Raw genomic sequence first — 21,791 nt, forward strand, 5'->3', positions numbered from 1 at the left:
TCTGGAATCCCAGCTCTTTGGGAAGCTGAGGCAGGAGGATCGCTTGAGCCCAGGAGTTCCGAGACCAGCCTGGGCAACATAGGGAGAGCTCCACCTCTGTTTAAGAAAAAAAAATATAATGATAACAATAATACTTATATCTCCAGGTAATCACAGGGATGAGGAAAAAAAAATCTTATAGTAGTAAGGCTTTACAGATTAAACATTTCTTACCTGACTTCCTTAAGGAAAGACTTTTAGTCATATATATATACATACACACACACACACACACACACACACACACACACACACACATACACATACACTGAATAAAAAGGCTGTAGGGGCTGGGCACAGTGGCTTATGCCTGTAATCCCAGCACTCTGGGAGGCTGAGGCTGATCACCTGAGGTTAGGAGTTTGAGACCAGCCTGGCCAACATGGCAAAACCCCTTCTCTACTAAAAATACAAGAATTAGCCAGGCATGGTGGCACGTGCCTGTACAATCCCAGCTATTCAGGAGGCTGAGGCAGGACAATCACTTGAACCTGGGAGGCAGAGGTTGCAGTGAGCCGAGATTATGCCACTGTACTCCAGCCTGGGCAATAGAGCAAGACTCCACCTCAGGGGGAAAAAAAAAAGGAGGTGGGGCTTTAGGGCCAGGTGAGGTGGGATTGGGATAAAAATCACCCAGTGAAAATGTGTGGGCACTGAGGCCTGTAATCCCAGCATTTCGGGAGGCCAAAGTAGGAGGATCACTTGAGGCCAGGAGTTCAAGATCAGCCTGGGCAGCATAGTGAGACCCCCCATCTCTACAAAAAGTTAAATTAGCCAGGTGTAGTGGCATGTGCCTAAAGTTCCAGCTACTCGGGAGGCTGAGGTGGGAGGATCACCTTAACCCAGTATGTCGAGGCTACAGTGTGCTGAGATCGTGCCAATGCACACTCCATCCAGCCTAGGGGACAGTGAGACCCGCTCTGTCTCTCTCTCTCTCAAAAAAAAAAAAAAAAAAAGACTTTAGGCAGGGAATAAGGCTCTAATTGCAGTTAAAGGGTTTCACCACCACAGGCGTAAGCTCTGTTCCCGTTTGGTACCTCCTGTGTAGTTTCCCAGCCACAGAGGGAAGACTGCTCTCATTCAGCCCTCTGAGTTTGACAGACTTCTGGAAAAGGCAGGAGACAGAGAAAAAAAAAAAGGAGCTGGGGTGATAAGGACCAGTCACTCTAGGAGTAATGAAAGAGGGTGAGACCAGGCACAGCAAACAAAGGTCTCCCCAGTTTTCTACCCTTGAGCTAAGCTCCCTCTGTGATGTTACTGTTGCGTCCTAGCCACCTACTCCCCATTGTCAGAGGAACACACGTGCAGGACTTACATGTGACCTGTGTGTGCTTCATCACTGGGAGCTATGACTTCGCATTCACCCTAAAGACCAGCATCAGTATCTTTTTAGATACTGAGCACTCACCTCCCCACCCCCACAGTGTACCCTATTTCCTTACATCTCTCCTACATTCTCTCCTTCCCTCTTGTTGGTTCCACTGACTCTTAGGCTCAGACTCCTACTCCCTCTCGCCTTCCCAAGTTCTCCACTCCTGCAGTTATCCTCTTCCTCTTCTGCATGATCCACTTCTCCCTTTCTACTGGACGATTCCCATCACTAGGAAAAGGAAGTTTATTATCTCCCAATGGGAAGAAGGCAAAAAGCAGAATACCTCCCTGAATTTGCGTTCTCTTCCAGTTCTGTGCCATTTCTCTACAACCGCACACAGCAAAGTCCCTTGAAAGTGTTGTCTTTAGCCGGGCGCAGTGGCTCACGCCTGTAATCCCAGCACTTTGGGAGGCCGAGGCGGGCGGATCACAAGGTCAGGAGATCGAGACTGCGTGAAACCCCGTCTCTACTAAAAATACAAAAAATTAGCCGGGCGCGGTGGCGGGCGCCTGTAGTCCCAGCTACTCAGGAGGCTGAGGCAGGAGAATGGCGTGAACCTGGGAGGCGGAGCTTCCAGTGAGCCGAGATAGCGCCACTGCACTCCAGCCTGGGCAACAGAGCGAGACTCCGTCTCAAAAAAAAAAAAAAAAAAAAAAAAAAGGAAGTGTTGTCTTTGTTAATTAGCCCCACTTCATTTCACATTCTCCCTCCTCATCTTACTTAACCTTTCTGCAACTTTGACTCGGTTGACCGCTACCACCTCCTTTAAAGACTTCCTGGGGGCACAGCCGGGTGTGGTGGCTCACGCTGGTAGTCCCAGCACTTCGGGAGGCCGAGGCGGGCGGATCACGAGGTCAGGAGTTTGAGACGAGCCTGTCCAACATGGTGAAACCCCATCTCTAAAAAAATACAAAACTTAGCTGGGAGCAGTGGTGCATGCCTGTAGTCCCACCTACTCGGGAAGCTGAGGTAGGAGAATCGCTTAAACCTGGGAAGCGGAGGTTGCAGTGAGCCAAGATCGCACCACTTGCACTCCAGCCTGGGTGACAGAGCAAGACTCCGTCTCAAAAAAAAAAAAAAAAAAAAAAAAAGAGACTTTCTGCTCTGGCATCTCTCTCTCTTGCCACGCTGATTGCTCCCTCTCAGTTTCCTTACTTGGCTCGTTCTCTTCCCAACCTATATATGTAGGAGTGTCATAGGGCTCTCTTCTCTTCCTACACACTTTCCCTGGGTGATTTTATCCCAGTCCCATGGCTCTAAGTAATATACACACACACGCACACACGCGCATACATGAATGTGTGTATGTATGTATCAGGTAACTCCCAAATCTCATCTCTAGCCCCGATTCTTATCTTGATCCCTATTCTGAGCTCCAGATTACCTAACTATTCAATATCTCCAATTGGATGATAAGGTATCTTAACTTTAACAGAACCAAAATAAAACTACAGATTCCTCCTACCTCCCAAATAATTTCCTCCCCAAGTTTTTTCTACCCAAGTATATAGCATCACCATTCACCCAGTTAGAGAAAAAAAAAATCAAGGAGTTATACCTGGTGCCTCTCTCCTTTTTTTTTCTTTTACTCTTGATTTTTATATAGAGACAGGGTCTCGCTGTGTTGGCCAGGCTTATCTTGAACTCCTGGCCTCAAGTGGTCCTCCTGCCTTGGCCCCCAAAGTGCTGGAGTTATAGGTGTGAGCCACCACACCCAGCCTTCTTTCTCCTTAATATTCCACAGTCTAATTAATCCTGCTACCTTTTCCTCCAAAATTTACCCAGAACATGACCACTTTTCAAAATCATCTCCTGGACTACTGCACCCACCTCCTAATTGATCTCTCACCTCTACTCTGATTCTTCTACAATCTGTTCTCCACATGGCAGTCAGACAGACTTTTCCAATTGTAAATCAAATGATACCCACTCCCTGCCTACAACTCCCCAGTGCCTTCCCACTGCAAATAAGTTGAAACCCAAACTCCTACCCATGGTCTGCAGGCTTTCACCTGATGTAGTGTTTGTTTCTGTTGTTGTTTGTTTGTTTGTTTTTTGAGACAGAGTCTCGCTCTGTCGCCCAGGCTGGAGTGCGGTGGTGTGATCTCAGCTCACTGCAACCTCCAACCTCCCGGATTCAAGCGATTCTTTTGTCTCAGCCTCCTGAGTAGCTGGGATTACAGGCGCCTGCCACCACACCCGGCTGATTTTTGTATTTTTAGTAGAAATGGGGTTTCGCCATGTTAGCCAGGCTGGTCTTGAACTCTTGACCTCAAGTGATCCACCTGTCTCAGCCTCCCAAAGTGCTGGGATTACAGGCGTGAGCCACCACGCCCACCTCTGATCTAGCATTTTGCCTGCTGCTTTGACCTCATCTCCCTCCCCACTCTCTAGCCTCAGGGACTTTCTTTTTCTTTTGTTTTTCTTGGTATGTCCCTTGGACACACCAAGCTGTTTCTTGACTCAGGGTCTTAGCACATGCTGTTCCTCTTTAAAATTTGTTTCTATTTTTTTTTAAATTTTACAATATCTTCATGACATTCAATGTTCCTCTTCTTAGAACTCTCCACTATAGATTTTCCAATAGCTGCTTTCTTCCTGACATTCGGATCTGAGTTCTGATGTTTTCTTTGCTGCCTTAGATCATTGTGGCTAACAGCCCTTGCCACCCCTCCCATTCCATCCTCCCAGTACTTTTATCATGTGTTCTGTTTTTCTCATCATTTATTTCATTGTTTTGTTTTGTTTGTTTTGTTTTGTTTTTGAGACAGAACCTCACTCTGTTGCCCAGGCTGGAGTGCAATGGCACGATCTTGGCTCACTGCAGCCTCTGCCTCCTGGATTCAAGAGATTCTCCTACCCCAGCCTTCTGAGTAGCTGGGATTACAGGCACGTGCCACCACACCTGGCTAATTTTTGTATTTTTAGTAGAGACAGGGTTTTGCCATGTTGGCCGGGCTGGTCTGGAACTCCTGACCTCAAGTGATCCGCCCACTTTGGCCTCCCAAAGTGCTGGAATTACAGGTGTGTGCCACCACGCTCGGCCTCTCAGCATTTATTTCTACCAGAAACTAACTTACTTCTTTGTGTGTGTGTTTATTGTCTGTCTCCATCCACTAGATTAGAATATAAGCCCTTAAGGGGCAGGGGCTTTGTTTGATTCAGTGCTGTATCCATAGCACTTCGCATAAAACCTGATCCAGAGAACATGCTAAACAAGTATTTATTAACTCGCCAATTATAGGGACTACATGATAATGGTGAATGGTCGCCTTTCTTCGACAAACACTACACTAGGTGCTAGGGGCACAGCGGTGTCCGGGGACTGGCCAGAACTCGAGAGAAGGGCAGTATATGGGTGATGGTTAGTCCAATTCAGGACTCAGACAGCCAGAGCTGGAATCTAGTTCTGCGAGACTCATTGTCCATGTGACCTTGGCCAAATGACTCAGCCTCTCTGAAGCCCAGTTCCTCATCTATAAAATGGAGATAAAAATGATGGCTCCCCAGGACAGGGCTGGGCTAACAAAAAATAAATAAAAATAAAGTAAATGATGGCTACTTTCAAGAGTTCTTATGAGGATCAAAAGAGATCATCCTATATAAATAGTTATTATTCTTAAAAATAAAAAAAAAAGAGAGTATCCATATAAACATACTTGGCATATAGCAAGCACTCAATAAATGTTAGCTCTTTTCTGTAGGGAATGACTACCATCTTCAACCACGGAGACCAGCACTGCTCACTTTCCCATCATACCTGAGAGGTCCACCTTCCCTTACTCCTAAACCCTCATCCCAATTTCTTTCCTTTTAGATTTTCACACAGATGCACAACACTCTGAGAACCTTCCTGTATCTTGCCATCCGATTCCCACTTTTCTTTTTTTTTTTTTTTTTTTTTTTTTTTTTGAGACGGAGTCTTGCTCTGTCGCCCAGGCTGGAGTGCAGTGGCCAGATCTCGGCTCACTGCAAGCTCCGCCTCCCGGGTTCACGCCATTCTCCTGCCTCAGCCTCCCAAGTAGCTGGGACTACAGGCACCCACCACCTCGCCCGGCTAGTTTTTTGTAATATTTAGTAGAGACGGGGTTTCACCGTGTTAGCCAGGATGGTCTCGATCTCCTGACCTCGTGATCCACCCGTCTCCGCCTCTCAAAGTGCTGGGATTACAGGCTTGAGCCACCGCGCCCGGCCCCACTTTTCTAAGGGATTTAGAGGAGGCAAAAAATAGAGAAGGAGAAATAAATATTAAAAAGCTCTGACACCCCACCCAGGTTCCTCATCCACATTGCAGTTAGGGGTGGCCATCCATGACAGTGTGCCCGTAGCCGGTATGTGTTCCAGGAGTGGGCTCTGCACTTTGCTGGAAGCCAGAGTTCTTTAAGCCTAAGAACATGAACTAGACCCATAGGGTAGGGATGGGCCAGGAGCTCACCTCCATTCCAGCATTTATCTCTGGGTACCGTAGCTAATGCTCCCTTGGCAACCATTGTTTTTTCTGAAGGGCAAGAAACTCATCATCCCACTAGTCTCTTCTGGCAGGTGGAGAAGGGGCATGGCTACAGGCATATGTGATTGGCCCACACACTGTTTCTTTTTTTTTGAGACAGAGTCTTGCTCTGTCGCCCAGGCTGGAGTACAGTGGCGCGATCTCGGCTCACTGCAAGCTCCACCTCCCAGGTTCACGCCATTCTCCTGCCTCAGCCTCCTGAGTAGCTGGGACTACAGGTGCCCGCCATCATGCCTGGCTAGTTTTTTGTATTTTTAGTAGAGACGGGGTTTCACTGTGTGAGCCGGGATGGGATGGTCTCGATCTCCTGACCTCGTGATCCGCCCGCCTCGGCCTCCCAAAGTGCTGAGATTACAGGCGTGAGCCACCACGCCCAGCCCACCACACACTGTTTCTTAAAAATCTGATGAAAGATTGAACATTTAAGAATTGGAGGGTGGGCACGATGGCTCACGCCTGTAATCCCAGCACTTTGGGAGGCCTAGGTGGGCGGATCATGAGGTCAGAAGTTTGAGACCAGTCTGGCTAATGTGGTGAAATGCTGTCTCTAATAAAAATATAAAAAATCAGCTGGGCACGGTGGTGCGTGCCTGTAGTCCCAGTTACTTGGGAGGCTAAGGCAGGAGAATAGTTTGAACCCGGGAGGCAGAGGTTGCAGTGAGCCGAGATCGTGTCACTGTACTCTAGCCAGGGGAAAAAAAAAAAAAATTGGGAGAGCTGAACAGGCGTGGCTCACGCCTGTAATCCCAGCACTTTGGGAGGCCGAGGTGGTCAGATTACTTGAGGCCAGGAGTTTGAGACCAGCCTGGTCAACATGGCAAAACCCTGTCTCTACTAAAAATGCAAAAATTAGCTGGGCGTGGTAGCACATATCTGTAATCCCATCTGCTTGGAAGGCCAAGGCAGGAGAATTGTTTGAGCCTGGGAGGTGGAGTTTATATAGTGAGATGAGATCATGCCACTGCACTCCAGTCTGGGCAACAGAGGGAGACCCTGTCTCAAACAACAAACAAACAAACAAACTGGGAGAGCTTACATAAAAGCCTAAATAACTGGCTTCTCTTGAAAAGTAGAAACTTGGTGCAACCCTGGTCTGAGTAGTGATGGCCCCCAGTAGCTGGATGTGCATTCTCACCTCTCCACAGACTCCACTTTGCCCACCTCCCCCATGTACCTGTCTGGCTTCTACACAGGCATTTGAGTTTTTAACTCCTGCTCTCACTCAGGTCTTGAGAGGCTCGAAGACTCTATGCTAGCTCTTGGTCTTATATGTGGCACCTGTTTAGCACAGGGTGCTATAAAGATAAGGCACAAAGTGATCCCTGGGGTTGAAGGGCTGTGGGTAGAGATAGAAGGAAAAGGTGGCTGGGCAGGGTGGCAGATTACACACCTGTAATCCCAGCACTTTGGGAGGCTGAGTCAGGCAGATCACCTGAGGTCAGGAGTTCAAGACTAGACTGGCCAACATGGTGAAACCCCATCTCTACCAAAAATACAAAAATTAGCCGAGTGTGGTGGCCTGTGCCTGTAATCCCAGCTACTCGGGAGGCTGATCCAGGAGGATCTTTTGAACCCGGGAAGTAGAGGTTGCAGTGAGATTGTGCCACTGCACTCCAGCCTGGGTGACAGAGGGAGACTCTGTCTCCAAAAAAAAAAAAAAAAAAAAAAAAAAAAAAATGCAGACCAGTGAAAAACTTAAATGGTGAAAAACAAATGGAAGAGAAAAGATATAATTATTGATTTTGTATATGATATAGATGATATTCTGGGAGATTTCCATTGTTCATGGGGAATATAGAGGGAGTGGCTAAAATTAAGATTTAAAAAAAAAATTTTAATTAAATTAAATCTTATTTTATTTTATTTTATTTTTGAGACAGAGTCTTGCTCTGTCGCCCAGGCTAGAGTGCAGTGGCGCAATCTCGGCTCACTGCAAGCTCCGCCTCCCGGGTTCACACCATTCTCCTGCCTCAGCCTCCTGAGATAGCTGGGACTACAGGCGCCCACCACCACGCCCGGCTAGTTTTTTGTATTTTTAGTAGAGACGGGGTTTCACAGTGTGAGCCAGGATGGTCTCGCTCTCCTGACCTCGTGATCCGCCCGCCTCGGCCTCCCAAAGTGCTGGGATTACAGGTGTGAGCCACCGCACCCAGCCGATTATTGTTATTTTTTAGAGACGCGGTCTTGCTTTGTCACCCAGGCTGGAGTGCAGTGACACAATCATAGCTCATTGCAGCCTCAAACTCCTGGGCTTAAGTGATCCTCCCACCTCAGCCTCCCAAATAGCTAGAACCACAGGTGTGTGCCACTACACCTATTTTTTTTCTTTTTTTTTTGGAGACAGAGTCTTGTTCTGTTGCCCAGGCTGGAGCGCAGTGGCACGATCTCTGCTCACTGCAGCTCCGCCTCTTGAGTTCAAGCAATTCTCCTGCCTCAGCCTCCTGGGTAGCTGGGACTACAGGCACGTGCCACCATGCCAGGCTAATTTTTGTATTTTTATTAGAGATGGGGTTTCACCATGTTGGCTGGGATAGTCTCCATCTCCTGACCTCATGATCTACCCGCCTTGGTCTCCCAAAATGTTGGGATTATAGGCATGAGCTACCGCGCCCAGCCTTTTTTTTCTTTTTTATAGAAATGGGGTTGGGGATCTTCCTATGTTGCCCAGGTCCATTGTAAGTCACAAAATCAACTTAATGAGTTTCAACCAGCATATGTAAGTCCATCACTATATAAAGGTAATACTGTTTTGTGAAACTTTTGTTGCTGTTGCTATGTAAACAAAAATACTGGAGATTAGTCAAAGTTTGAAGCCACTGTAGTCTAGAGGGGAGAGTGGATCAATGTTGGCAGATTAAGGGGCAGCTGGTGGTGAGATCTGAGATGAGGCTTCTGTGTCCTTTTTCCTCAGCTTTAGAAAAGTCAGTTTGGTGTTTTGGGAAGATCAAAGGTAGGTACTAGGATAACATTGTTTTCCTAGCTCTGCTATTACTGTCTTTTGGCTAATTAACCTTTCTGAGTCTCAATTTCTCCATCTGAAAAATGGTAACACTAATACCACTCATTTCACAGGGCTGATGTGCTCAGTAGACTATGATTTCCACCCGCTAATGGCCATCTTATTCATGTTATTACAATGTTTCTAGTGGTTCTCATGTCCCTGCTTCCTGCCGGGAAAGAGGAAAAAGGGAATTCACCTGTAGCATTTAGTGTGTCAGATGCTGTGCTGGGCACTCAGCATGATTTGGTTGAACATGGAATTCCAAATTCCCAGTTACAATTGGGAATTTACAGTGGTGGTCTGTAAAGTGCTGACACAGTGTTGCAGCAGTTTTCATTCTATTGTAAGACTTTCATCCAAGATGCAGGCAATTCCAAACATTCCAGCTATCCACGGCCACTGAGCATGCTGCCAGGGGCCCCTCAGCCCAGAGACCCGAATTAGGGGTGCTGGTGGTGCCACTGAGGGATGAACAGGGAACATGAGTTTCCCTCTAATCCTCATAGCTTCTCTAAGCAGCTCACAGGATTGCTCCTTGGGAGTCCAGGGCTTCTAAAGTTGCCCAACCGGAATGGGAAGAAACAAGCCCTGAAGCCCTGGTGTGGCTAACTCTGCCCTTCCCAATCCCTGTGGGCAGGGCTGGCAGCACTGTGGGAATGTTCCACTTGTCAGCGACTGACCCCGACAAGGGTCTAGCCCTTTGAGCCCCACACCCAGGTAAACCAAAGCCCAAGACTGAGAGCGCAGTTACCCTGGATCTCAGTTGGGCTGAGTCATCAGAAAGGGATTCCAGGACAGGAGAGGAAGAGCAGATGGGAGGAGGAAGAGGCATTTATTAGCTACCAAAGTGGCTCTTAGGACCCAGACCCAGCTTCCCAAGGACAGAAACCCAGAAATGAGCGCCTGGTCAAGGTGTGAGCCATTCCCCAATGGCAGCACCGACAGCTGGGGCTAGGGCAGAACAGGGAGCACCGAAGTCCCCCATAAGGGACCAGCTCAGCAGAAGACGATAGCATAGGAGGGGTTGCTGGTTCCTGGGAGTCAAGCAGGGCAGGGAATGGGAGAGGATGGGTTTATCTCACCCGTGGTGCCCACCCATCGTGGAGGCTCCATCAACACCGTTCTGAGCCTCCTTCCTGCTTCATGAGGTCAACCAGATTTTTCTCTTTGTCCAGCCCAAAGCTCCATCCACAGCCAATCGGAGCCACAGAAACTCAAGGCCATTTACCCTCCCTTTCAACAAATATTTGTGGAGCGTCTGCCACGTGCCTGGTGCCAAGGAGAGAGTCATTACTCCTTCCCTCTAGAGGCTTACAATCTGGCAGAAGAGGAACATGTATGGGGAGAGTGCAGGGACACTGCGGAAAAAAGACAAATACTGAGTTATAAGTGTTGTAATGGGGGTAGTAATAAGACGTTGTGGGAATACACAAAATAAAACAAGAAGGCCAAATCGCAAGGGTTTGTGGGTTTCACAGGGGACATCTGACAGCAAACATTCCAGGGCACCTAGAGGTGGTGAGGAGAGAATGGCATTGAATTGGAGAAAAAAGCTGAGATGGACTGCGCAGAGGACGAGGGAAAGCCGGTGCACTGGAGATTGGGGGAGACAAGAGGATCCACCAGGCTGAGAGGGGAAGGGTGGTGCTAGAAGAGTGGTGGTAGAAGCACGCGCGAAGCAGAGACCGGAGGCCAGGGCGGAAGGGAGGCTCACGGACGGCACCGGGAGCTCTGGAAAGTTGTCAGAGGCACCGAGGGGGTGGGGAGCGGGCCCTACACGTGCGCTACGTGCTGCGCCGGCCGCTGGGGAGCTCGGCCTGCCCCCCTCATCCCCGAACCCGGTCCCAGGGTAGTTGCGCGGCGCCCAAGGGGAGGGGAGGAAGTCCCCCCAAGTTTGCAACCCGGCAACGTGGTCTTCACAACGCAGCTACCGGAAGGAACGCGGGGAGCGCCTCATCACCAGGCGGGTGGATCTAGGGGTGAAGGCTGCAGATCTGGGGCGCAGGCTGGAGAGTGGGGTGCAGCCGGTTGGAGATGTGAGGTCTGGGAGCTGGATGGACCGGATGAGGATGGAGACACCTATGGATGTGTCCAAAGGATCTGGCGCTGCACAAATGAGGGCGGTTTGGGGGACGGAGGCCCGGGCGGGGGCGGAGTGTTGTCCAAGAGTAAGGAGGGGGTTCCTGGAGACGTGGCACTCGGAGCGGGGCTGGGTTCCGCTCAGGTCTCCTGGGCTGCAGCTCCGCTATGGCCTGGGAACCCGAACCTGACCCCGCCCAGACCTCGCACCCAGCCCTCTGGGAGCTCCGGCCCCGGCACCTCCAGGCTGGGGTTGCCCAGGTCCGGCCTCTGGGGTGTCCAGCCGGCCCCAGACGAGACAATGCGGCCCGGGCCCCGCCCCCGGAGGCTGACGCGCCCGGCCGCCGGCCAATCAGCGCCCGTGCCTAGGCTCTTTAAAAAAAGAAGGGCCGGCGCGGTGTGGCTGTCAGCTGGGAGGGATCCCTCCGCCCATGTAAACATCATAAAGGGCAAGGGGAGCGTCTGCTGCGGGCGGGGGAGAGTCCTCTCGGTCCCTAGGTTCCCCTCAAGACGCCGGCAACCGCCCCCTCCCTTAACGTCACACCGGGTCCGTTGGGAGCCAAACAGCTGCGGCCCGATCTGGGAGCAATAGAATCTCATCACTTAGGGTCACTACCGGAAATGGAGGAAGCGGGACTGGGAGACCTTGAGTTGGGAGCGAGAGGGAATCGTAGGACGCAGCTGAGAATTGGGAAAGATTTTCTTAGGCTTGTTCTTGCTGTCGATCTCAGTTAATAGTCATAACTCATGTAAGTCTAGAATTTGTCTCAAAGTTATGCCTACCTGGCTTGTAGGATGCAAACGTTAAGAGTGAAAATAGTCAACGCTCTCCCGAGAGGGCACGTAACAAGACATAATCTTCATCAAGACCCTCAGAGGCACAGAATGCGCACCAAAGAGCCATCGACGATAAGAATTCTTCTACCCAACTTCTTGTTTAGTATTATCAAATATTCAGTAAAGTTAAAAGAAATTTGCATCAAATTCCTCTATACCCACTACCTAGATTCTATCATAACTTGCCACATCGCATATCTATCTTGCACTGATAATTCTTCTAATAGTGTGCTAGCTGTCCCCTGGGCTTGATTCTCCATTGCAGTAGGGAGCAGGAAGAGGCTCCAGGTCCCAAAGCCCTAGAGATCTAAGAAAAGGACTACGTTCTCCGAGGACCACTGTGAACTCTTTCCGGGGTCAGGTACCTCTGGGAATAATTTGTTATTTGTTGAAGGGAAAGCGGTTGTCCTCTCCCCCCACGCCCATCCCCCCTTTTAATTGAAGACTTCTTAAGCATAAGAGATTTCCTTCCACTAGGTGAATCTGAAAGCAGAACTAAGATCTTGACAAACAGTCCTTGCATACGTTTGGCACCTTTTTGGATGAAAGAGGTCATTTCAATGTTGACGTTCTACTTTTTGAACTTTCTCCCTTTTTCTGAGGCTGCTGGACACCACCCACCCACCCCCGTCCCCCGTCCCCCGCCAAAAGGAAAAAAAAAAGGCGCCTCAAATGTGTTCATATCTCTTAAAGTTCGTTAACCTCTCTTTGCCTCCGTTGCCTGCTCTGCAAAATGAAGATAATATCGTACCTACTCAATATGGTGGTTGCGAAGACTCAGTGAGCTAACACATGCAGAGCGTTTACAACAGTGCCTTACACACAGTAGCATTAAATAGCGGCTATCACCCACATGCACATAACTCCCAGATTTGTATCTCCAATTCTGATCTCGCCCCTTCTGATTTATGCCCTCCAGTCCGTTGAAGGCTATCCCGTTGGGTATCTCTACCTGTTTGTACCAGAGACACCTCAAATTCAAAATGTCCAGAAATGAGCACAGCATCTTCTTCCCTTGAATAACTCGCCTTGTGTATATAATTGGGGTGAACGTCCCACCAATGCCAACCGGCTAGCATCTACTCAGGCAGATACGCCAGACATCTGAATCTTAATACCTCATCGTCCCCCCTAATCTGTCACTGTGTCCTAATTTTATTTCCTACCTTTGCATCCCTTCCTCATAATCATCAGTACCACTGCTTTAAATTAAGTCCTATCATTTCTTGTCTGAATTATTTCAAGTCTTTTGCCCCTCTCAAATCTGACCTTGTCATAGATTGTTAATATTTATTTTCCCTGCAACATCTCCACCTCCCAATAATCTCCATCACTTATTAGCCATGTGAATTTTGGCAAATTGCTTAATCTACCTATGCCTCACTTTCCTTATTGTAAAGTGGAAATAAAAGTACCTATCTCATAGGGTTGTGTGATTAATCATGCAATGCAATTAGAACAGTGCCTAGGATATGAAAGTGACCAAAAGCGTTACGTTATTATTATTATTACTACTATTGCCTTCTCACGAACATGCTGTTTGTATGTTCAAGCTGCTATCTCTACTGGAAAATCCTTCTCCATTTCCAATACTCTTTCCAAAACCCCCTCCTGGGTTTTACTGCACCTACCACTGTGTACTGACATGATTGAATGATTGGCTTATGGGACTGATCCTTTCTTCCAGACTTAACTTCTTCAGGGCAGGAACTCTGATACATAGTAAATGGTCAATAAAAGTTGGCTCAACTGAAACCCTAAGGATAAACTCCATCCACAGCGGAAGGCGCGGCCCCTCCTAATTCGGGGGCGGGGCGGGGAGCCATGCGCGGAGGGTGGGTGGGTGGGGGTGGGGTGGGACTTTTTTTCCTCGCCGTGGCGGCGGAGGCGCACGGCGTGGGCTTGCGGCGAGACGTCGTCGTCGGAGGCTGAAAAAGCCCAAGGTGCTGCCGTTGCCCGTACAACTCGGACTTGCTGTCGCCAGAGCTTCGTCTGCACGGGTCTCGGACCGAGTGGAGCTCGCAGCCTCGGTCCCGGAGCCCACCCTCGCCTCGCCTTTGCCCAGCCTGCGGTGATGGAGCCGGCCACTGCGCTGCACCCGGGCCCGCGCCCGGCGCTGCCCCTCGGGGGCCCGGGCCCGCTGGGCGAGTTCCTGCCTCCCCCCGAGTGCCCAGTCTTCGAGCCCAGCTGGGAAGAGTTCGCGGACCCCTTCGCTTTCATCCACAAGATCCGGCCCATAGCCGAGCAGACTGGGATCTGTAAGGTGCGGCCGCCGCCGGTGAGTCACGCCAGCACCCCGGATCCAGCTCGTGGCTGGGGGAGGGAGCGGGGACGCGCGGGTCCTGGGAGGCCCGAGGCGCGGGGGGCGGGGAGCCGGTCGCCCCACCGGCCTCGTCAAGTTTGAGGCTGCCTAGAAGGTTGGAGTTGAGGCTGGGGGAGGAAGATGGGGGTTCTCCAGGGTGGGAGATAAGTAGCGTGGGAGAACCGGGGACTTCGGCGGTGCCACGGGAGGGCCGGGTCGCCGCGGGGTTCGGGCGGCCGGGTCCAGAGGTTCGGGTTCGGTTCCGGATGGAGTGATGGCAGAAGCCGGGGATGGTCGCGGGGGAGTTTCCTCACGTAGCCCGGCGGAGGCGCGGGCTGGAGGGAGGACTGTGGGCCCGGCGAGGCTCAGCAGGCTGGTCCTCGCCTCCGCTCCCGGGGTGCGGGGGTGTGTGATGGGGTGGGGTGGGGGTGGGGGACTTGCGAGTTGTCGTGCGAGGAGGAAAGTTTTCAATATGGCGGCGGGAGCCCCTGGTCCTTTGTGTGGTGGCGGCGTCGGCCCGGAGCGGCCCTCACCTGGGCGCCCCACCCTCCAGACCAGGGCACCCCTCCACCGCCTGGTCCCCGGGCCTCCAGGTGTCCCCCGGGCCGGGGTCAAGAAGGGGGCGGCCAGCGCTGGCTGGGGGCGGGGAGGAGCCGCAGGTCCGGCCCCGGAGCGGATGTGTTGTGGGGGGCGTTAGTGTCTGGGGGGACACTTTTGGGGCGGCGGGGGCAGGACAGGCGGTGGTGGGCCGCATGCCCGCCCGCGCTCCCGAAGGCTCACACCCGGCTTCTTCTGGCTCAGCCGCTCGGCTCCCCGGGGAGGCCTGGGCTGTGCTGTTGGGGATGGGGTCGGGGCGAGGCCGTGTTTGTAGGGGAATGTCAGACGAAGAGACCTCCGAAGATTTCGTGCTCGTTTCCCCCGGCCCTCGGCCTCTGGGCGCTGAAAGGCAGTCACCCACCGCAGCCCTTGCAGCCCTGTCTACAGCGCCTCGGGCCTGGGGGCAGTGAGTGAGGGGTGGATGTTGCTGAAACCATCCCCAACGGCTCCAACGTTCGCTGAGGAGAGCCCGGCCAACTCCTTCCCCCGTGGCCGGAACTGGGTGCGCTCCTACACCCCTGGTTTCTGCCCACCTTTCGGGAGGGTCTGAGTCCGAGTTGGCCTAAGCGGCGGTTGGACGGGCTGGGACCGTTGGGAAGGGGGTTTAACTGCCTTTCCTACTGTTTAAGAATCTTCTCCCCACTCTCTTCCCCCACCCCCACTCCTAAGTGGAGGAAGACCCCTTCCCACCCCTTTCTCCCTTAAGCTTGCTCTTTGTAATGCCATTTTGAGTTGTAGGGATTCTGTTTGTAATCATTATGTTTTGGAAAGCTGTTTTCAGGGAGATCCCTGAAAATAAGGCTTCTTATCCTAACTCTTCCCCGCCCCAAATTAAAACATGGACACCTACTTTAGTTTTTCTTAAGCAAGTTTGAAAAGGGAGATGAACTATATGCTTCAGAAAATAACTAGCCAGCGAATATGAGGGAAATGTTTGAAAATAGATCCATTTCTTACAGCGAAGTGGGCAAGGTTGATTCTTGCTGCTTAAGGGAAGTACGTTTCTCTTAGTGCAAAGAGGCCTGCAGAAGTTATAACAGGGCTGGTTAGAGCCAAGGTTTTAATTCTTGAATAATAGGTCATGTTTCACACTGTAGTAATGTGGCTTTATGTCACATGCTAGAAGGGGTGAATATGAATATCGCACATTTGCATTAATGGGATTTTATTCAGAAATTGGGTAACTTGACTAAGTTGTTAGTAACCAAAATGTGGGGAGTCAGATTCCTGAGGGAGGTGTCCTCCATGTTGGTATTGTGGTATACCAGGGCTGGGGTAAATCCTTTATCTTGCTTTCTTGTTCTTTGCCTTTTAGAGGGCCCTTTTCCTGAAAAGATAGTGTTGCTCTGGTTAGGCTTGGCTACCCATTTCCTCATCTTGGCTAGAATATTAATGGTAATCTTTGCAAAATGTGTGATCGAATTGCCTTTTCCCCCCTCTGAATGTCAGACAGACATGATGGCCACCATTTTGTATTGAGAGTACTACATAGTACAGCCTGAGGAAAGGGGTTAAAGAGGCACCAATAATCTACAAATACAACCAGTGCTGTTTTGGAGACCTCCTTTGTGTGGAGGGGGCTTGCTTCCTCCTTTGTTTAACAAACTCCTATGCCAAATGGAAAGAGTTTGAGAGTATTTGTTGTTGATATAACCACAAAAAGGGAAATCTTTCCAGAAGTTGTAGCTCTTGAAGAGGGGTCTTGTTGGAACAAAGGCTTCTTAAGAGATGTAAACAGTCTTTGTTTTAGAAACTGTTTTGTTTTTAGGAAAGCTAACTGTGAACAAGTGGTTTCATATAGTTGATATGTAGCAACAAAAAAACCCTTCAAGAGGTGTGAAATATTTTCCATGATCATATATGTAATGTTTGTATTTCTGGATGATTTTTGTTCACTGAGTTTTTGGAACACAAATGGTTATATTAGAAGGGGAACTGGGACTATTGATATTTTACTTGTTAGAAGGTAAGGAGAAGTATAAAACATTTCTGTCTCCTTTTGTTCTTACCTTTGTATCTTTACCAATGGTACTTAATATAGCTTCAGTTTATAGCTGCTTTCTCAGTGAGACTCCCAAAACTGCTTGGCTTCTGAAAACCTTAGAGTGCTTATATTATTTTGTATATGGCAGCTTAGGGGTTCTCAGAAATTTGAAAATATAGTAAGATAAATGTGAGAAAACGTAATTAAGTCAAGAAGATTATACTTCAATTCTGAGTTTGAAGTTTAACGGACACCTTTGTTTCAAATTATATCAACTACGTAGGAAAACCAGGTTTGTTTTCTGGGCCAACACCTTAAATTTACAATTAATCCGGTTTCTGGTTTTGTCACCTTTAAAATGCAAATTTTAATTTCCTCCTTGATACTGTACTTAGATGTTTGTTTAAGGACAAATGATATTTTTCCATATCACTTTGTGGTATTTGGAGATGAATAATTTTAAGGGTGTAACTATTAGGCAGAAAAATAGTTGGCTGTTCAGTAAATACTTTTTTGTCTCCCAAATTTTGATAGGAATATAGTTATGGCTTTAGTAACTTATTTTCTTGCTTTCAGATGTCATGTCTCACATTTGACCATAGATAGATTCCACAAGTTTCTTTTCTTTTTCGTTTTTTTGAGACGGAGTTTTGCTCTTGTTGCCCAGGCCTGATGTGCAATGGTGCGATCTCGGCTCACTGTAACTTTTCCCTCCCGGGTTCAAGTGATTCTCTTGCCTCAGCCTTCGTGAGTAGCTGGGATTACAAGCATGCGCCACCACGCCTGGCTAATTTTGTATGTTTAGTAGAGACAGGGTTTCTCCATGTTAGTCAGGCTGGTCTTGAACTCCTGACCTCAGGTGATCCACCCGCCTCGGTCTCCCAAAGTGCTGGGATTACAGGTGTGAGTCACCGTGCCCGGCCTAGATTCCACAAATTTCTTCTTTGTGTCCAGAGAAGGTTTAAATCAAACCCAAGGGCACAAGGGACAAAATTTTTTCAGCTTTAACTCCTTGTGGTTACTAGTTTGATTCCTTCATCTTTATAGCCAAGTGTAAAACTGCCCTTAAATGTTTTAATACAGTCAGCATCTTTTTTTTTTTTTTTTGAGACGGAGTCTTGCTCTGTGCCCCAGGCTGGAGTGCAGTGGCGCTATCTCGTCTCACTGCAAGCTCCGCCTCCCGAGTTCACGCCATTCTCCTGCCTCAGCCTCCCGAGGAGCTGGGACTACAGGCGCCCGCCACTACGCCCGGCTAATTTTTTGTATTAGTAGAGACGGGGTTTCACCGTGTTAGCCAGGATGGTCCCATCTCCTGACCTCGTGATCCACCCGCTTTGGCCTCCCAAAGTGCTGGGATTACAGGCGTGAGCCACCGCGCCCGGCCACAGTCAGCATCTTTTATTGAGTGAGCCTATTGGTTCCACTCCTAGAGAAGAGGGAGGAACTTACACACTTTGTATGGTAGAAGTGTTAATGATATGGAGCTCATTTACTCCCTTTCCAGCGTATCATTCTCCCTAATTTGGAGTTTGATTAACTTAGACCTAACCCTCTCTGAGTTTTCCCTATTTCTTTGGTGTCACGAAATATTTCCCTACTTGTGGTATCTTTGGCTACTTTAAGCCTTCAACGTTTGGAGAAGAGGCTTATCAGTGGAAACATCCTTGAGCAAGGAAACAACTTGTAACTACTTAAAAAAAATAACCCTTTTATTGAAATATACGACAGAGTTCACCCATTTATGATGTGCAATTCAGTGGTTTTTGATATTTTCACAGAGTTGTACAACCATCACCACAATCAATTGTAGAACATTTTCATCGCCCTCAAAAGAAACCCTGAACTCACTTGTAACTACTTTTAAAGACAAATTTAGGACTATAATGCCCAGGATAAAAACTTGATAGGAGGTTGGATTAAGTCTTACAGTTCCAGGCCACAAATTTCTACCTTTTTTTTTTGAGATGGGGTTTTACTCCTGTCGCCCGGGCTGGAGTGCTGTGGCGCAACATCTGCCTCCTGGGTTCAAGCGGTTCTCCTGCCTCAGCCTCCTGAGAGCTAGGGTTATAGGCGTGCGCCACCACGCCCGGCTAATTTTTGTATTTTTAGTAGAGATGGGGTTTCACCGTGTTGGTGAGGCTGGTCTTGAACTCCTGACCTCAGTTGATCTACCCACCTTGGCCTCCCAAAGTGCTGGGATTACAGGAGTGAGCCACCGTACCCAGGCCACAAATGTCTGCCTTAAAGCAAAAACAAACTTCATTTATTGTAGTTATTGAATGGGTGTTTAGCTAAATTTGACTTTGCCAGTGGTAAATTGGGCACATTAGTAACCACAAACATATCTACCCAGTTGTAATTCGTAGTGAACTAATAAACAAAACTTGTAGAATTTAAGAATGTAATGTGAATGATATTGCAAATATGAGTCAGCTAAAGATTTGAGTCCCCACCCCCACTGGAAAAATTTCCTTCCCTTCCTATGATTATAGGGTATGGTTTTAAACATGCAATCTAAACTTTTTAAAAGAGTGAAATGGGTAGAGAATTACCTTTGAAAAGCGTTAATATACTTCTCTATTAAAAGCCAGGGCTTGAAATCTTTTTTTTTTTTAAATGTAACTCTGTCACCCAGGCTGGTATGCAGTGTTGCAATCAAGGCTCACTGCAGCTTCCACTTCTTGGGCTCAAGTGCTCCTCCCTCCTCAGCCTCTAATAAATTGTAGGGATGGGGTTTCTCAGTATGTTGCCCAGGCTTATCTTGGACTCCTGGCTTCAAGCAGTTCTCCCGCTTTGGTCTCCCAAAGTGCTGGGATTACAGGCCTGAGCCAGTGCACCTGGCCTGAATTATTTTGTTGAGACACTGATAAGAAAAGTTAAAAGAAAATTATTAACCCTTAATTTTATTCTTTCTCTGTTTCTAGGGTAATTTTCTTTATGACCTGTTGGCCTAGACTTAGATAGATTAGTGAAAAATGTGTTTATTGGTTTACATTTATAAGTGGGTAGAAATCAGCCAGTGGAGGAATTTTCTCTTAGGTAAATACGGGGCTGGGTGTAGAGGCTCATGTCTGTAATCCCAGCACTTTTGGGAGGCCTAGATGGGCATATTGCTTGAGGTCAGGAGTTTGAGACCAGCCTGGCCAACATAGGGAAACTCTGTCTCTACTAAAAATACAAAAATTAGCTGGGCATGGTGATGGGGGCCTGCAATCCCAGCTACTCAGGTGGCTGAGGCAGGAGAATCGCTTGAACCTGGGAGGCAGAGGTTCCAGTGAGCTGAGATCCAGCCACTGCACTCCAGACTGGGCGACAGGCTCAAAAAAGAAAATAAACAAAAAAAACCCAAAACAACAACAAAAAAAGGTGTAAACTATTCGATTTTAAAAAATCGAACCCTGTTTAAATACTGTAATGGGACCTTTTTGTAGACTTTTGTAACCTTTCATTGTTGCCTTAATTTGAACCCCATTAAGGTTGGCTATAGAAAAGAATAAGGGAAAGCCCACGTCCCTAAAATGAAAGTGCTAATTAAGTCTCTGGTGTTCAGGGTTTTTGAAGTCTTATGCGTATACTTCTTTCCAAATGTCATCTATAGGTTTGAAAAGCTGCTAACCTAGGAGTACCTTGTTTCATCCTTGGACAGTCCTCTCAGCTTCATTTGTGTCGAGATTGCTGTGCAATTTTTTTTTCCTTTAAGAGAATTAGGTGTTCTCTAATATAGCTATTATAGTACAGATTATTGCCAGCCTCAAAAAAAAAAAAAAAAAAAAAAGAAAAGAAAAAGATGGAATGAAGGTTGGGAACTGGAGGGCTACACATTCTCAAATTTAAGTTTGGGTCTCTTGAAGGGGACTCAACAGAGGCATACCGACAAGTTCCTTTGGGGTGAGTGGGTGGGTGAGTTGATACCTTGGGAAAGCCATATTCTTGGGCTGCTGCCATTGACTTTTGATTATTTAAAGTTTGAGATACTAATAACTGGATTTATAAAATCCAGATTGTGAGAAACTTGTTTTAGACATAAGAATTGTATGCAATTGAGAAGTATTTCTTAAATATTTATACTGCTGTGTCCTTGCATGGGATTAAAGAGGGAAATTAAATGAAAATTTAATTTTAAATAAAAATTAAATGAAAAATTAAATTGTATACCTCCACAAATTCGTCCAGAAATGTTTCTTTTTCTATTATTATTAGATGAATTCTTTGGTGAATTTGCTTTTTACAACCAAGTTTATAAACCAGATTAATGAAGAAAAGATATCTCTGGGACAGTGAGGCATTTCGGTTCCATAATTGTAGGATGTTTGGAACAAAGATGCAGAATTTGACTGAATGCGTTCTTTTAAGTCCTCTTCCCCACACCATGATTTAAGACACTCAAACCTTTAACTGTAGACCATCCTTCTTAAAAAGCACCATCAGCATATATCTTTACACATGGCCTTAGAGTCATCCCATGTGTGCTACTGCTTCTTTTTTTAAAGCATTTAAGCTTTCTTTCGGATATAAAAACTAATCATTTTGTTCTGCTAGACCCATCACTTACAGGGAGTAAATTAAAACATTTTATTATGAAAAATGTCGAGAATTCACAAAAGTGTAAAGAATAGTTACTTTAGCTGTTTTCCTGGATAGAAGAGCTGAAAGTGGAGTAGCAGCATTGGAGTTGAAAGAATACTAGGAATCTTCATTTGTTTTTTGTTTGTTTGTTTGTTTGTTTTTTTGAGACAGAGTCTCGCTCTGTCGCCCAGGCTGGAGTGCAGTGGCCGGATCTCAGCTCACTGCAAGCTCCGCCTCCCGGGTTCACGCCATTCTCCTGCCTCAGCCTCCTGGGTAGCTGGGACTACAGGCGCCCACCACCTCGCCCAGCTAGTTTTTTTGTATTTTTTAGTAGAGACGGGGTTTCACCGGGTTAGCAAGGATGGTTTTGATCTCCTGACCTCATGATCCGCCCGTCTCGGCCTCCCAAAGTGCTGGGATTACAGGCTTGAGCCACCGCGCCTGGCCTAGGAATCTTCATTTGTAAAGAACAGCTTGGCTTAGCTTATGTCCTGTTCAGGTTAT

General features: G+C 48.0%; 1 protein-coding gene and 1 long non-coding RNA gene across 3 annotated transcripts in view; one reads left to right on the forward strand and one right to left on the reverse strand.

Annotated features, from left to right (window-relative positions):
* Positions 1 to 10,301: 10,301 nt before the first annotated feature.
* On the reverse strand, positions 10,302 to 11,307 carry LOC140710190 (uncharacterized). The gene is made up of 2 exons (XR_012091133.1): positions 10,854 to 11,307; positions 10,302 to 10,431 (listed from the first exon to the last, which is right to left on the reverse strand). It is a non-coding gene; the product is annotated as an uncharacterized lncRNA (long non-coding RNA).
* Positions 11,308 to 13,733: 2,426 nt separating this feature from the next.
* Positions 13,734 to 21,791, forward strand: part of KDM5B (lysine demethylase 5B) — an 83,630-nt gene continuing 75,572 nt past the window's right edge. Inside the window, exon 1 of one of the 2 annotated variants that reach the window (XM_007988917.3) lies at positions 13,734 to 14,116. In XM_007988917.3, the coding sequence (XP_007987108.2) occupies positions 13,913 to 14,116 (204 nt within the window). In that variant the 5' untranslated portion in view covers positions 13,734 to 13,912. The remainder of the gene's footprint in view (positions 14,117 to 21,791) is intronic. The other variant, XM_037985733.2, reaches the window with a different exon arrangement.

The sequence above is a fragment of the Chlorocebus sabaeus genome, chromosome 25 (genome assembly GCF_047675955.1).
Source record: "Chlorocebus sabaeus isolate Y175 chromosome 25, mChlSab1.0.hap1, whole genome shotgun sequence".
NCBI lineage: Eukaryota > Metazoa > Chordata > Mammalia > Primates > Cercopithecidae > Chlorocebus > Chlorocebus sabaeus.